Here is a 16,680-nt window from a genome sequence, read left to right on the forward strand (position 1 = left end):
CTTGATGAACAGCTGACTTCTTACCCACAGTGTAAGGTTCAATTCTGGTCAATAACCCAGTAACACTGTCTCTACAGCACCTGTTTACTGGTTCCACTTATTACACCACTTATTTAGTATTATCCATCATTCTCATTTCCCATTTCAGAACTGTTCACAATGTTCATGCTGTTCATACTGTTCATATTGAAATATAATAACATACAATTTATCCCAGTACCTTTGCACTATGCTCCACATTTAAATATATTGATTGAATCTTCATTGTACTCATGCTCTATATTGTTTTCTTTTTAGAGTATGTATATATATGTGTGTGTGTGTGTGTGTGGTTGTGTGTGTATAGTGTATTATATTGTTTGTTGTTTTGTAATGTATCATGCTGTCAGCAAAGAATTTCCTCGTATGTGTCCTCATACCTGGCAAATAAAGCTGATTCTGATTCTGGAATAACTGTTGTGAATACATGAAAGGAGTTTAAATTTAAAGCAATTAAGAGATGCTTCCAACATTACAATGAATAGCTAAATGTATACAAAGAAACCAATGGTTGGCATGGATACACAGTGGAACACCATTGTGGAAATGATGTTGGTGAAAAACGTGACTGTTTAAAGGTCGCGTTTCTCCCTTTTCACTAGCCGCTGTTCCCAAAATTAACAATGTTGTGTGTCTGCTTAATCTTTAATTTCAGTATAATGTTTGATGTATGATTTAATTTTATTTATTTTTGGTTGAAACGGGGGGGGGGGGATAAAGGGACTCTAGCACACTGATTGACTAGCAGCCTTTGATTGCACAACCAAACATTTTATCTTTTCTATCTTTCAGGTCGGCGGGTCAAAAGTTTGATCACCTCAATTTCCCGCAGTGCAACGGGAAAAAAGGTAAGATCACATTATTCCTAAGAGACGCTGTTGTTCAGTAATTGCAGTACTAAATTTGCAATTTATAGAGGAGGCTACACACATCTTTCCTCACATTATAAAACCTTGCTGTAAGTATTATCCAAATTCAAACCAAATCTTCTTGTCTGGCATGTGCTATAGGTGCTGATTACCTGACATGGGTGTCAGACCTTGTGACAAAGAAGAGAAACGAGACCATATGTTTAAAGAATCCAGCTGGGGTCACATGGAAGATAGGAAACCTGGACGACACCATTTACTCAGGGGCAGATGACGAGGTGAACGGGTGGAATCATTCCTACCTTCCTGAGCCAGTAAACATGCAGGTTCTAGGTGTAGTGGAGGGAACCTCATGCCCGTGTGAGCAGCTGGTTTTGATGACCTGTGAGGACAGACGGGTGTATGCCTACGATGGAGAAGGAGAGGAGCTGCATTTGGTGGCTTCAAGTCTGGATCAGCTACGTCTCGAGGGAATAGAGTATCCAGCATCCAAGACCTATTATGATGGCGAGGCCTTCAAAGACATGGTGAGCAGTGACAGTTAAGCTTGTGGGAACAAAGTAGGCTTTGTGATTGTTGACCCTGATGATTGATCGGCTGTGAGCACTGATAACATGTTTGATATTGTCTGTTGTGTGTAGACTGAGGAGGACTGGGCAGAGGTGAAGAAGGGCCCTGTGTGGCAGAAGCTGGACCAAGAGCATCATGAGCTGGTGATGTCAATGAAGAGCATTTTTCTGGAAAATCTCAAATTCCCCACAAACAAAAACAATCAGTTGCTGGTCTGTTAGTTCACTTTTTAAAGGTGTTGTGTTGGACTACACCTTTACACAGAGACGAGATCTGACAACCCGACCCACTTCCGGGTTAAATCTGACCACTTCCGGGTTAGGCCCCGCCCAGTCCGAGTACAGATACAGATAATAGGCTCGTTCGAGATGTGCCAGGTCTGCGCAGAATCGATTTGAGTCCGACTTGATCCCGACTTGCTCTGACGTCATGCACACGTGGGCAACGGAAATCTCACGAGAGCAAGACGGCCGCAGTTCTGAGACGCAGGCGGCGCAGTTGCTTTTCACCGACTGCAAGAGCCAGGCGGACCCAGGCGGACCCAGAGCATGCTGGGAAACGCCGGCTTCTCAGCTGATTTAACACCTGATTGGTTTACAACATGATGACGTTTTATATAAACTTTTTATTGTTTTTGAAACGGAGCGATTTTAAATGCTATTTGTCTGATTTAAAGACTTATTCTGTCCAGAACACACGTTGTGTGGCTGATAGAGACGTTTAGAATTCAGAGAGACTAAATCTGAGCAGATCACGGATCATCTACAGTCTGTTGTTAATTAAAATCAGCAACAGGTCGCATGTAGAGCACTTTGAAAGCTACTCTGTCATATTCAAAACAACTGGAGACTGTCTAAAAGCTGATATTTGGGTCTGATTATATTTTATTAAATCGGAATCGCACCACAGTGTTTTTGTCACTTCCTGTCCAGCCTACAGCCGGCTGGAATCGGCTGGAAACTGTCCGAGTTTACCGCAGCCTTTTGTCACCGCCCCCCCCCCTGCTGCCGCCTGCTCTCGTCCACTTTACAGGCGAGGCGCAGTTCATCTTGAACGAGCCTAATGCTGTACTCGCTCATCCCTAGTTTCTACCCACAAGCCATCTCTCTGATGAACAGCTGACTTCTTACCCACAGTGTAAGGTTCAATTCTGGTCAATAACCCAGTAACACTGTCTCTACAGCACCTGTTTACTGGTTCCACTTATTACACCACTTATTTAGTATTATTCATCATTCTCATTTCCCATTTCAGAACTGTTCACAATGTTCATGCTGTTCATACTGTTCATATTGAAATATAATAACAATACAATTTATCCCAGTATCCTTTGCACTATGCTCCACATTTAAATATATTTGATTGAAGTCTTCATTGTACTCATGCTTCTATATTGTTTCTTTTTAGAGTATGTATATATTAGTGTGTGTGTGTGTGTGTGTGTGTGTGTGTATATAGTGTATATATATTGTTTGGTTGTTTTGTAAATGTAATCATGCTGTCAGCAAAGAAAGATTCCTCGTATGTGTCCTCATACCTGGCAAATAAAGCTGATTCTGATTCTGGAAAGTTTTGAGACGAGGAAAGCTCGACACATGAGTGTCGAACTAGCAGAGTAAGATAAGCTAAACTTGCAGCTTTGACTGTGTGAAAGAAACATATTGTTCCTTTATGTTAAACCCTAAATTTGCCTAATACACCCAGCTACAGCTCAACCAATAGTCAAGCAAAGAATATGATATACTACACCCATTTATGTAAACCAGCTTTGTGTTCACACCCACTCAATAAAACGGCAGAGCAAGTGATGAGTGCTTTGGAAGTTTGCTGAATGATTTCAGTACTCGTTCCCCTTTGCAAAGAAAAAAAGCAATTCTGTGTCTGAGTATTTTTCACTTGAGGCTTTGAACTTAACAATGACTCAGCAGTTCAATCTAATCACAAAATCAATGACTGCGTACAGACTGACAGATTGAAGGGAAAAACCTGAATGAATCAGTGGACAGATGTGTTGGATTAAGATGCTTTCATGGGTAGAGTGAGGGGTCAGTAAATGGTATTATGGAAATGTATGTAAATCATATATCATGGCCTTCAGTCACCTCAATCCAACATAACCTATGGGAGATTTTGGTGCCGCATGTTAAACGGAATATCTTTTAATCAACAGGGACCTCCATCTGAAAACATTTTGGTTGTTAAAACTGATAAAGACCAGAATTCTATAGTTGTGAATGCAGCTGTGGAAATAACCACGGAGGAAGTGACACCTACAAACGTATGACTCTTACATTTGACTCAATGGTTTGCTGTGTAAGCACCACATCCAAGTACACATCATGTGTAGGCTACACATCCTGTCGCTTGCGCAAGAGGAAAGTCTCTCTCGAATAAAGTTTTCCATTGCTTCAACATTTCACCGTTTCTGCTTTCAACAGCACAAATGTTTCAAAGTAGATAACATGTGTTCTCCTTGACCTTGGAATTCTACAAGTTACTATTCCCTGAGATTCAGAACTGGTTCAGACCAGACCCCACCCCCCCCTTCCTTCACCCTCAGCTTTACAGAAACTTGATAAGGATGCTGCCCTCCCAAAAACTCTTCATGCATTTCTTTCAGACCGTCCTGATGAACTGATCCTTTGCGCAAAGAATAAAAACTTGAAACACTTTGTTGCCTGAAGCTTTACTTCAGATCTCATCCTATGAATACAGGGCTGCCAACTCTCACGCATTGGCCGTGAGACACACGCATTTGACTGGTTTCACACGCTCACACGCCACACCCCCGATTTCTCACGCTGAAGTGTCAACCCGGTCGGTCAAATTTCTGAGAGATGAGTTTATCTATAGATCTACCTGTTGAGCCACTCGTGATCGACTAGTTGTGCTTTCAGAGACTGTGTGTGTGTGTGTGTGTGTGTGTGTGTGTGTGTGTGGTGTGGGGGGGGGTTCAAGAGCGCTCCCTGTCTGTGGAAGTTTCGAATTGTCGCAAACTGAAAACATTTTTTTCACGAGCCATCCCAGGTGCGTTTCCCCGGCTTCAGGTATGAGCTCTGAGTATCACAGACCCGTCCGTCGCTTCGTGTCCACTCTCTCTGTAATCAAGGTGAGCAGCGCGGCTGGTGGACCCGCTCTGCTGTGGGGGGGCAGTGACGCGTTGCATCCGTGTAGTCCTCCGATAATGCGCAACGTACAGCCTCCTCTAAACTCTGTCAGAGACCAGAGACCCAGATGGTCCTCTGTGTCTGTCAGACGGTCTGAATGAGATCCATCATATCAGCGGAGCAATGACATGCACAGCAGACTATATTACAACTCTCCAAATCTCGGACAACAGAGATGGGAGGAGTTATATTTTGAATGTGCACAAAGTTGTAAACATGAGCAGAAATCTGATGAAACACATCTGAGCTATAGCCTACTATATATACTATACTATACGATACTGCAACTTTGGGCCACTATAGTGCTTCTCTAACCTCTGTGCATCTCTAAATGTAACTGTAAATAATTCATTTAATGTTTTATAAAATGAACAAATAGTCTTTATTTTCTCAAAAAAGTAAATCCAGTAAGGGGGGCACAGAGGATGAGGGCCAAACATTACTGAGCCTTGACACAAAGGTTAAAGGATTAGAATTTATGCAAAACAGTGGTTCTCAATCTTTAGAATTTCAGTGGTCTTAGTTGATCCCTCAACATTAATTTAACTTTGGGTCCCTGGTCCCTACACCAGGGACCCCTGGACCGGTTCCCCACAGACCCAAATCTTCTCAGCTGTTGCTGACATTTGCTACTGTCTCTTCATGTGGTTCATTATGTGTGGCACATTGTCTGGGTCAGTTCTTATATCATGAGAAGTTAGTAAATGCTAAAAGCCCTAATACCTATTGATACTACAACAACACAAAGGCTCTTAACCCTACAGTTTTGCACATATTTGGCAAAAGGGCTTTTAATTTTGCAGCCCCATCTGCATGGAATCAGCTTCAAAATGAACTCCATTTGAAGGAGTTGGTCTCATTTTTATTCTTTTAAAGGCTTGTTAAAGGACCTTACAGAAGGGCAGTCTGTATGTCACTGTTTTTAATTGATTTAGGACCCTGGTATTTTATGATGACATTGTTGTTTGAATATGAGTGAAAGTGTGTTTATGTATTTACATGTAAGTGTCTCTGTCTGAAACGTGCTGCTGCCACTTGCCAGGACACTCTTGTAAAAGAGATTTTTAATCTCAAGGAGTTTTTATCCTGGTTAAATAAAGGTTTGAATGAATGAAAATATCATGCAAGACTTGATTTCTCCATTTTTTTGCACAAAACTCTCCAGAAAGTGCCATTTAATGGTTTATTTTTCAAAATTTTTTCCTGGGGGGGGCATACCCCCAGACCCCCCTAGGGAGAGCCCCATCCCCCACATATAACAAATCCCAATTTAAACCCTGAAGTATAATGATGCTGAAAGAGCCAAAGAAATTGCTTTGTACGTGGCAAAATATGGGTTGGCCCCCCCAAATCTCACTCCAAGGTTTTGGGAAAAGTTGGCAGCCCTATGAATAAGAGTTTCCACCACATGATGTCAACAGGTTTCAATACAACTTTGGAGTGCCCTTCATGGGTTTGTACCCTTACTCCTGTACAGGTACTACAGATTACTCTGTACAATAACATTCTACTAGAACAATAGATGTATGGATATGGTTGTATAACTGCCCTAAGCCTAAGGTGTGGTAGTTGAATCAGTGGGCAGGGCTTCATTTCCTTCTTTCAGTTTCATTTACTTGACAATCGACAATGGTAAGTGGCTGCTTTTAGATGCTTCTCTTTACCTGTACTTTATATCATTCTGATTTCATTTCGACTTAACATTTATTTGTGTTATCAAAGAAATGTGTAATTATTGTAATGTGTTGTCTTTTTTCCCCCCATGGCATCAGGCTGCTGCTCAGCAGAGGTATGTCAGATGATTTTTTTTCAACGACAACTTGTTACAGGCACTGTACTTTTTAATTTTCTAATAACAAGTCGGTCACACTTTATAACAATGGTGATCAGTTATCATGAATTCATAAATGAAAAAGAATCAATAAATCATGTTGACTAAACATCATGATTGTGTCAAGTCAAATACTTTAAAAAAGTTCGAAAGACATCACAGAATCGAACTTCCGGGATCAATTACTCTATGGCAAAATGTTGTTAAATCACAAACAACTTATCTTTCCTATCGTTGTAAGGTTAACAACGAGCTGCAAACTTATTTTCATCTAAACAAACCTTCAATCTGGAGAAATAACATTGGTCTGTAGGAGCAGCCGATGGAGGTGGGTTTAGGGACCGTCTACAAATTAAACCACAGAAAACAGATACCACAAAAATATTCATTTATTTACTGCTTAAATAAGGTAGTGTCTCCAAACCTACCTCAATTATTACTTGTCTAATGGTAAGTGTACTACAGCACCTACTGTAGTAGAGTGCTTAGGGACCGTCTACAAATTAAAACACCGAAAAGAGATACCACAAAAATGTTCTAATACAAAAATATACATTTTACAAAAATACTAAAATATTCATTCATTTACTGATTAAATAAGGTAGTGTCTCCAAACTTACCTCAATTATTACTTGTCTAATGGTAGTTGTACTACAGCACCTACTTTTAAAAAATAACCATATTTCTAATTTTGTTTATCAGTAATAGGTGTCATATAAACAAAGATTCAGGTCTTTAAAAGGGCTAGGCACATAGATGGCCCCCTTGCTGGTTGACTACAACAGTTATTTTTAAAAAATAACCAGGGCTAGACACACAATGGTTATTTATGTGACACCTGTTAAATAACTGCTATACTACAAAAGTTGGCAAACAAAATTCACCAAAATTAGAAATAGGGTTGTTTCAGAAAAATAACTGGTGTCTAGCCCTTTTAGAGACCGCAACACCCCCCTTCAAATGCCCAGTGTTATCCTTCTCGTCCAGATCCAGTGTTACCACATCTTTAACTTGCTAGTAGTCCTTTTGGTGCCTTATTCCTGTTTTGTCTGGTAAATTTAGCTAACTGTACAGACGGCTAAAAGCGAAAGAGAAGGCACCGGTAACGCTAACGGAGGTGTAATGTTACGAGTGAGCGCTGACTCGGGTGTCTGGGTCCGTTTCTCGACGGTTCAGTAAACATCCGTTATCGTACTTAGCACCGGAGGAAAGTGCTGACCGGGATGGCTGCTAGCTGACTGGGGGCTGACTGTGGATGTGTCCCTGGGCCGGGGCTGTGATGATAGTGAATGGTTGCTAGCTGGCTGGGGCGGGAGACTGAGGCAGAAGACACAGGTGTGCTAGCTAGCTAAATTACCATTAGATTAGTCATCTATCTATACAGTTAACGGTACTGATGAATTTGTGGGTTAGCTAGCCCAGAGTTGGTAACCGTGGTCAAAACAATCATACTAAAAATAAATGAGCTTGTTGGACGGTGTCGTAATCTTACGTTACTGTTTATGGATATTGACGAGGACTGTTTATTTGGCGGGTCTTTAAAAGGGGGCATTGATTAGAATGCAGACAAGATGTTCCTTTTAAGCGTTTTATGGAATAAAGGTCTATGTGTGTGTGTGTGTGTGTGTGTGTGTGTGTGTGTGTGTGTGTGTGTGTGTGGTTCTGAAACAGAGATACAAGCATACATCAGTAAAATGTAGATTTTCTAAAGTTCAGATAATGAGTACATGCCTGATAGGCTCTCCATGATACAACAACAGCAACGTGCCGCAACATTATTGCAGTGCATTAAACGCAGTGCAACATTATTATGAAAAATGAGTATTATTGTTAAAGCAACACTGTACTTTTTTTATCTATCTACGTATATCTGCGCAGTCTTTCGACGTCAGCTCTCTTCCAAACTTTTCCCGAAACTGAAGCTGAGCTTCAGCTCCTGATTGGCTGATTTTCCAGCAGCCAGTTTGACCTGCCTGCGGAGGTTGCACTTTGTCACAGTTACCCACCAAGAATTACATTAGCATTAGCATTTGCTACTTGTCAACCATTTTCCTCTTTGTTTCTACAGCTTGGGAACGGAATAGTTACCATTATTCTTCCCCCCCCATTGATAACCGAACTGAACCAAAGTTTGGCGTATCATCACAGCCCTAATAATTTATCGTGATGACAACACTACAATTCAGTCATTTTAACTCCAGATTTACCTCTGAAGAAGACATGGACAGCATTAATAAATAGGACATCATGATTATTGAAAAACCTTAATTACCCTATTAATGCATTCATTAAGGTAATGTGCCTGCATTGAGTCATGCATGAGATAGTATTAATCCAGTCATGCATGAATTCATGATAATGCATGTACCATTAGTGTAACCAACGATTCATGTTTATTATTTTTAGGGAAGTATGTCTGAAAAAGGAAGACCCTTTCAGAACCAATGCGTTGATGCTTATCAACAAAATGTTGGAACTGAGTTACCCCCTTCAGAATATACTGGAGCGTTAATGGATGAGGTATGTCTGATGAGAACTGTTATAAACTTTTGAAATGTTCTGTTTTTGGACACTGGCATATTGTGTTTTGGTTTCTCAAAATGAAAAATAATATCGGTTTGAATAAATTTTGATTCACAGATTCTTCACAGCATCTTCTTTTTGGGAAAGATCAACAAGCCAACACCCTATTCTCCAGAAGATATTCTGAGTGATGATGAGATGCTTAGTGATTTGAAGCGCCGCTACCCTCTGCCTTTTGAACTCTACTCCTCTCAACTACCCAGGCGGAGTCCATTTTCATGTGTGTTAGACATGGTAAGATCATAGTTTGTCAAACGATAACACAACTCTTTTAAAAGTTGTATAGAGTTGATACTTCACCTAAACGTCCTCAGATACAACAGTTTGAGATAAACGTACATTCACAAACACAAAGCGTGACTCAGTAAATGACTTGATGCCTCTGGAAATGACAGCAGCTTGATCGTTGCTTGCAGATTGTCCACCTGACCAGACAGACTCACCAAGAGGAACAAGAGATTGAAACAGAAATAATAAAGAGGCTGCAAGATCTCATCCGTCCACTGAAAGATAACAAAAAAAAGAATAAAAAAAAGCCTTTGGTCTCCTCCACCATCGGTGTCTCTCACAGCACCAAGACCCCAAATGCAGTCAGGCACTACGGCGTCTCCATGTCCACTATTGGCCCTAACCCCGGGAAAATCCTGGTTGCTGCATCCTGTTTCAGCAGCTGGGACAGTTATGTAGCTGGTGCAGTGATGAGCTACTATCCAGATAATGTCAAGAAGAACTATTTTGATGGAACCATCGTACTTCCAGAGCAGCATGTCAGGTGTCAGGCGTTCAACCTCTTAGAAAATAGAGACAAGCCCCCTTGTAGATCATGTGGCAATTTGTTTGGGTTGAAAACAAAGGAAAATAATGAATGGGCCTATGGCAACTGTGCAGAAGCTGAAAGCGTGAGCAACTTGCTTAAAAATGTGGGAGAAATTAGAAAGCAAGCAGCCCCATCATCTGAGACGTGCACAGAGGAGAACAGGAGGAAAGCTGCAGAGAGTGTCAGGAAAGAGCTTGAAGGGTTTGTGCGCACGGAGAGATTTAAATGGAAAGGTCAATTCTACACCCCACGAAGAGGTTCATCTCAAACAGCAACTGAATATGAAATAATAATAATACCAATAATAATAATAAACTTAAAAACGAAACCGTAAACCTCTGGGAACTGACATTCTTACTTTTGTGTTACGTTCATTGCAAAAGTGTAAGCCGCATGTGTGTCACCTGTTTGAATGAAGCAAAGATCCTGAAGTTGATCAATCAGTCAATTTTGTTTGCCACATGAACAGGAGATACATTATGATGTCATGTCGTTCACAATAAAATTGTAAAGTCACATTTATAATTTGTTTGGATTTGTTTTTCTCCTGCAACCTTTATATATCCGACCTCTATACATGAATGACCACATTATCAACAGTTTTAGATTTTAAGAACAAGGTATTGAGATGTGAAGTGTGGACCAAACATGCAAGTTAAAGATTAGTTTTAAACCAATGTATCTACTGTTGTAGATCTGTGTCTAGTTCTTACTTCTCAAGCTGCTTGTACCCAAATCTCTTTCCCACACACATTTAAGGGATGCAGCAGTTTAATATCATATTTAATACATTTAGTGTTGGAAGACAGAGACCACTGAAGTTATATCAAAGTTCATTTTTACTTTGAGGAGACAGTTTCCACACTACAGAATAGTACAGAAAATGCCCAACTGGAAGCTCTCTACGGCTTCTTATTTATACAAAGTGGATGTTAATACGACGTCAGAACAAAGTGGATGTTGTCAGTTTATCTCATTGGGTCTGAGTCTCCTCCGCCTGCTCTGCCCCCATAAACATCCTGGTGTTGTGGGTTGGGGTTTTTGTTTGGGGTTATTTTCCCATTTGACCTTTCCTGTGTCTTCGTCCCGGTTTTCTCCCCAGTCTGGTGTCATAGTTTCTGTCTTATGTTTCCCTGTGTGTGTTTGTTATGCTTCTGCTTTATTTTGGCAGTCAGCTTCCTGTCTTGTCTTGTCTTGTCTAGTCTAGCTTTACTTTGTTTGTCTGATTGTCTTGCCCCGCCCTAATGTGATCCACCTGACGTCTCACCTGTTCCCCGTTACCTCGTTACCTCTTGTATTTAACCCCAGTGTTTCCTTTGTCTCTTGTCGGATCATTCTGTTTGTTCGCCTGTCAGCACGTCGCTTTGTCTCAGTGTCCCTGAGTTTGTTCCTGTTTCCCTGGTCCTGGTGATTATACGTTTTGCCTTTTTTGGATGTTTGCTTTTTGCCTTGTATTCTGGGTGGTTAGTTTCGTTGAGGCTTACTTTGTGTTTTTTGGACAATAAACTCCTGGTTACCACCCGCCTGCCTTCCTGCTGTCCTCATCTCTGCATTTGGGTCCAATCCCCACTCCTCCATAACACCTGGCCCTTTCACAAGAACAGATGATGGCTCCATGGTTATCTTGTTTGGAGTGATCAGTATAACATGGTATTATTATGCAAACAGTTTTGATAATAATCAGAGAAATGGTATGTATCATCATTTTTCTAACATTTAGATACTCCGTGTCTGTCACTAGCCTAATACTGGAGGCTGTATTTATTTAAAATGGTTCTCCATCTGAAGGTGAGATATAGGGGATGACCTATAGGCCGAGTAAGAGAAGGAGAGGAGCTGAAACTGACTTGTACGATGGAGTGAGAGAAAAGGTCATCATTGCAATGTAAAACCACCATGTTCTCATCACACTCTGAGTTAAATCAGACTTTAATCACATGAGTGTGCAGTAGAAGTGTAACGCAAAGGCCAATAACAAGAGTGGCAAACATTGCTGTATATCTGACCACAGCGCTAGTTTATTCATGGTGATACCATAGACCGTTAATATTAATCAATCAATAATATACAGTCTATGGCTGATACAGATGTGTGGGAGCTGTGAAGGAATTGTGTGTATCAAAGTAGGCGCAATGAGTGGGACAATGTAGCAAACAGCGTGTGGCTGGTATTGTTTTCATCTTACATCATACAATATGTATAACTGCAACTTTGGAAAGCTACGGCTTATTTAACTTCACAAATTCACATCAAAATGAGATTTAACACTTCTGTTGTTGTTGTGGAGCTGTTTCATCACCACCCATAATGTATCACATTTATAAAAATCTCCAGCTGGGAAGTGTTTTTCTTTTTGTCTTTGTACATTGCATTGTGGGAGAACAAATGTCAGAACAAAACTTCCATTGCACTTGTTTTGTCTTATCAGAAACGGATGAGATGTTTGTTGAAGAAGACACAGATGAACTTGAGTGTGCTTACATGTACTGGCATGACGTCTGTTCTCTTGCAGCCTCACGGGCAATTCTTTAAGTAGGATTCAAACCAGTTTAGTACTGAGCCAGAAAGGCCAACCCAGTTTTCCAATTGGTCTTGTAATATGTCATGGTCGACTGTGGGCCAGTGAAAGCATGTAGATGTTAAACAGAAGAGGCCCCAGAATGGAGCCATGGGGAACTCCACATGTCATATTTGTATGCTCAGATGTATAGTTACCTATTGACACAAAGTAATCCCTATTCTGTAGGTAGGATTCAAACCAGTTTAGTACTGAGCCAGAAAGGCCAACCCAGTTTTCCAATCGGTCTAGTAGTATGTCATGGTTGACCGTGTCAAATGCAGCACTGAGATCAAGTAATACTAAGATTGAAATTTTGCCACTATCTGTGTTACGGTGGATGTCATTAACTGACTTTGACAAGAGCCATCTCAGTACTGTGGTGTGGTCAGAAACCCGACTGAAAAGCATCAAAACTGTTGCTTAGTGACAAGAAATGGTTGAGTTGTTGAAAAAACGCGTTTTCAATGACTTTACTTAAAAACAGAAGGTTTGATATCAACCTATAGTTGCTCATTAGTGACGTGTCTAGATTGTTCTTTTTTAAGAGCTTGATTACTGCAGTTTTCAGGGCCTGTGGAAAGATACCTTAAACAAGAGATGTGTTCATAATCTGTAGATCAAAAGCCAAAAAATTCAAAAAGTTTTTGAAAAAATTCATTGGTATGATATCAAGGCAACAGGAGGTTTTCAGATGTTGTATAATGTCCTCCAGGTTTTCATGGTTGATTATATGAAATTCTGTCATATTGGAAATAGTTTTGCTTGAACACTGTGACAACACATATATCCTGAACTTGATATGGAGGCACTGACTGTTTGTCTAATCTTCAGAATTTTGTCTTTGAAGAAGGAGGAAAAATCATTGCAGGCCTTGGTAGATAAAAGTTCAGATGCTACTGGTACTGGAGGGTTTGTTAACCTATTGACAGTAGCAAACAAAGCACGTGAATTATTATTGTTTCTAGCGATAATGTCAGAGAAGAAGGACCTCCTTGCATTCCTCAGTTCCAAATTATGAATGCAAAGTCTCTCTTTATAGGTGTTATAATGGACCAGGAGATTTGTTTTCCACCACCTTTGTTCAGCTTTTTTACACTCTCTTTTTTCTGTTCTCACCAGTAGGACATTTCTCCATGGAGATATTTTCTTACCAGAGACAACTTTGACCTTAGTGGGAGCAATGGGATCAATAACATTTGTAATGTCACAGTTGAAATGATCTACAAGTTCAATGACTGAGAGCCCAGAGAAGGCAGAGGGAGGAGAAAAGCTGTATAAATGTGTCACTGGTGTTTTCAGTGATTTACCGTTTTCTGATTATCTTGGTTTGGACACTTTTGGGCACAGAGATAGTGTTGTTAAAGAAAACACAGGAATGATCATAGAGAGCAACGTCAGTCACCACAACCTTGGAAACGTTCAGACCTTTGGAGACTATCATGTCCAGAGTGTGACCCTTATTATGCGTGGGCTCCGTCACATGCTGAATCAGTCCATAGTAATCAAAAACACAACACAGGTTTTTGGTCCCTCTGTCCTGGGGGTTGTCAACATGAATGTTAAAATTACCCGCAATGATTACACAATCAAAGTTAACACAGATTATAGACAGCAGTTCAGTGAAGTCATCAATGAAGGTTGCACAATATTTATGTGGCCTGTAGATATTTAGAAATGTCGCTTGAGGGGAGGACCTTAACTGAAGAGCCACATAATCAAAAGAAGCAAAATTTCCATAACACATTTGCGTACAGTGGAATGAGTCATTAAACAAAATGGCGACTCCACCTCTTTCTTATTCACTCTATTCTCGCTCATAAAACTGAAGTTAGGGGGAGCTGACTTGATGAACAGCAGCGCTGTTGTTATGGTCTAACCAGATTTCAGTTAAAAACACAAAATGTAGATTGTGATTAATACTAAAATCATTGATTAAAAATTATTTTCCTGCCAATGACCTGACGTTTAGTAAGGCTAGTGTTAGTGTGTTTTCATTTTTTGGGACAGGCTGTAGCTGACGAGGAATGGATGCTAAATTTGCCAAGTTTGCAGTTAAGTTCGCCTTTCTTTTACTATTACCTATCACAACATAAATTGAGGAAGAATTAAATCCACAGGGCCTGGGCTTGTGTTGGAAAGAGTCATGAGTGTCACCAGGCGTGCAGCCTGGACCCGGCACATATTAGTTAATGCTTGCTGGATTCTGCACGCAAGCATCCTCATCAGTCTGGGGAGAAGGAGTTAGCTGACATCCTGGCAGAGGTGCCTGGTGATTTACTTCTGCCCGGGGTTGAGCGATGGGGGAAGAAAGGGGTGTAAATTTGGTTGCAGCATCTACCAGCTGCTTCATCTGGTCAGTGAACTCCAACATGGGGATAGGGGAAAGAGGGGAAAGGGTGAGTGGAGACAGCGATGGCTCCTCAAAGGGTTCGGGGGTTGGTAGGGGGGTTTGAGGCGTGCTGGACGGATGAAAAGGGGAGGTGAGGTTTCGTGTTTCTGCTCTGTGGTCTCCCACGGTCAAATCTTTGCACAGGTGGGGTCTGTGGTGGATCACTGCCGCACTTTGTTATGTCTTATTCTTGTTTTGTGACCTTGGCAGAGGGAGCAGATGTGTAGCGCAGAAAGTAAAGTAGGTTAGAGGTGAACAGCTTTACTCCTGGCTTGTTAAGCAAAACTCCATCTTTAAAAAGATGTGTGCGGTCCCAGAAAATGTTAAAATATTCAACAAACTGTAGAGAATGGACGGTACATTCAGTTGAAAGCCATTTGTTTAGGGCCAACAGTCGGCTGAATCTCTCAGCTCCTCTTCTCGCAGGCGGTATAGGGCCACTGATAAACACATTTGCGTTTAGGGAAATTACTGTGTTCAGCAGTTCCCTAAAGTCCAGTTTCTGCAATTCAAACTGTTGCTTTACAACATCATGTGACCCTATATGCAGAATAATGATCTTCACAGTTGGGTGCTGCCACGATATCCGGGATTCTTTGGGTTAAGTCAGACACCGTGTCTGTGGTTGGGTAGAATTTATCTCCGTTTGTTTGCTGCTTTCATGGCTGTACTAGCGTTACAGCTGTAGCGCGTTGGGTTTACATTTTTACATGTGAATCTGGCCAGGCTGTCAGAATGGGTAGTTAATAATAACTCACAGGCCAAAACACAAACAGAAATTCCGTCACGGAACGAAAATTACAAAAGGAGAAAGTACTGGCATTAGCAGTGTGTTCATACACGATCGTCTTTCAACTTAGCACGTTTCCTTAATATCTGATAATGTACTGGGGTCATTTTGGATTTATTACAGTAAATATATTACATTTTTGACCTTTTAATTCTGTGTCAGTTGTATTCACACGCATACTTGTCGTGTTTACCCTAACAAAAAACCGTGGGCTAACAGTTATGTATGGGTGAAGTTGCATGAGGGGACAGTGGCTTTTAAATCTAGGGACGATGCACATTACAAAAACGTGAGATATAAGCTTAGGAATGTAATCAAGTCAGCTAAAAAACAACACTGGGACAAGATAGAGCAATTTTGTTCTGAAGTTTGGCAAGGCCTACATGCAGCCCTCTCTAAAGTTAGACAGAAATTGACATATTCACGGTTTGCAGTTCAATAAGTCATAGGCAAAACGTTACGTTACACAATAAAAATACAACAAATAAAATGCATCCCTTTGAGCGTTCTGCTTTCAACCAAGCATCTGGGGAACGTCTATAAATTGCAAAACTGAAAATAAATGCAAAGATCAATTTTAACTGCTTCACTATCAACATACTTTCCATTCTTAATATCGAAAAGCTGGCTCAGCCTATTTTTAATGATTTTTTCATTGGGGTAAAATTCAATTCCATAAAACTTATTGAGCCAAGGTCTTTCAAAATACAACCAACAGGGGGCCTTACATGTATGGAGTGATTTTGGAAGAGCTAGGCTCTATAAAATTGACGGTATTGAATTGTTTTCCCAAATTAAATTCATAACAAATAGGCTGAGTCAGCTTTTCCATAATTAACTAATTAAATAACTAATTGTAATTAGTTGTAGTATGTTGATAGGGAGATTCTAGATGTGTGGAGTGAATTTGGAAACGTTACATTCAATAACGGTGAAGCAGTTGAAATTTATATTGTATTTATTTTCGGTTTTGCACTTTGTAGACTGTCCCTAGACGCTCGGCTGATATCTGTAGACGGTTCTTTTGATTGAAAACCGGGTTATAGCTTGTTGACTACCTACAGT

At 40.6% G+C, this 16,680-nt stretch overlaps 2 protein-coding genes across 2 annotated transcripts; both read left to right on the forward strand.

Moving 5' to 3' along the window:
- Nucleotides 1-856: 856 nt before the first annotated feature.
- LOC116701418 (uncharacterized) lies at nt 857-1,930 on the forward strand (the record flags this gene model as incomplete). The annotated part of the gene is given in 3 exon segments (XM_032535122.1): nt 857-887; nt 1,050-1,435; nt 1,550-1,930. Coding segments are annotated over 3 exon segments (567 nt in total), but the record flags the coding sequence as incomplete, so codon positions are not given.
- A 4,277-nt stretch (nt 1,931-6,207) lies between these two features.
- Nucleotides 6,208-10,387, forward strand: LOC116701419 (uncharacterized). Its single transcript, XM_032535123.1, has 5 exons — nt 6,208-6,277; nt 6,418-6,434; nt 8,883-8,996; nt 9,117-9,293; nt 9,476-10,387. The coding sequence occupies exons 3-5, from the start codon at nt 8,889-8,891 to the stop codon at nt 10,208-10,210; spliced, it is 1,020 nt and encodes a 339-aa protein (XP_032391014.1). The 5' UTR covers nt 6,208-6,277; nt 6,418-6,434; nt 8,883-8,888; the 3' UTR covers nt 10,211-10,387.
- Nucleotides 10,388-16,680: the final 6,293 nt, after the last annotated feature.

The sequence above is a fragment of the Etheostoma spectabile genome, chromosome 14, assembly GCF_008692095.1.
Source record: "Etheostoma spectabile isolate EspeVRDwgs_2016 chromosome 14, UIUC_Espe_1.0, whole genome shotgun sequence".
NCBI lineage: Eukaryota > Metazoa > Chordata > Actinopteri > Perciformes > Percidae > Etheostoma > Etheostoma spectabile.

Coding starts and splice junctions, on each gene's coding strand:
- LOC116701419 (XM_032535123.1), top strand. CDS start 8,889: ATGTCTGAAAAAGGAAGACCCTTTCAGAACCAATGCGTTGATGCTTAT. Junction 8,997..9,116: donor CTGGAGCGTTAATGGATGAG/GTATGTCTGATG, acceptor TTTGATTCACAG/ATTCTTCACAGCATCTTCTT. Junction 9,294..9,475: donor TTTCATGTGTGTTAGACATG/GTAAGATCATAG, acceptor CGTTGCTTGCAG/ATTGTCCACCTGACCAGACA.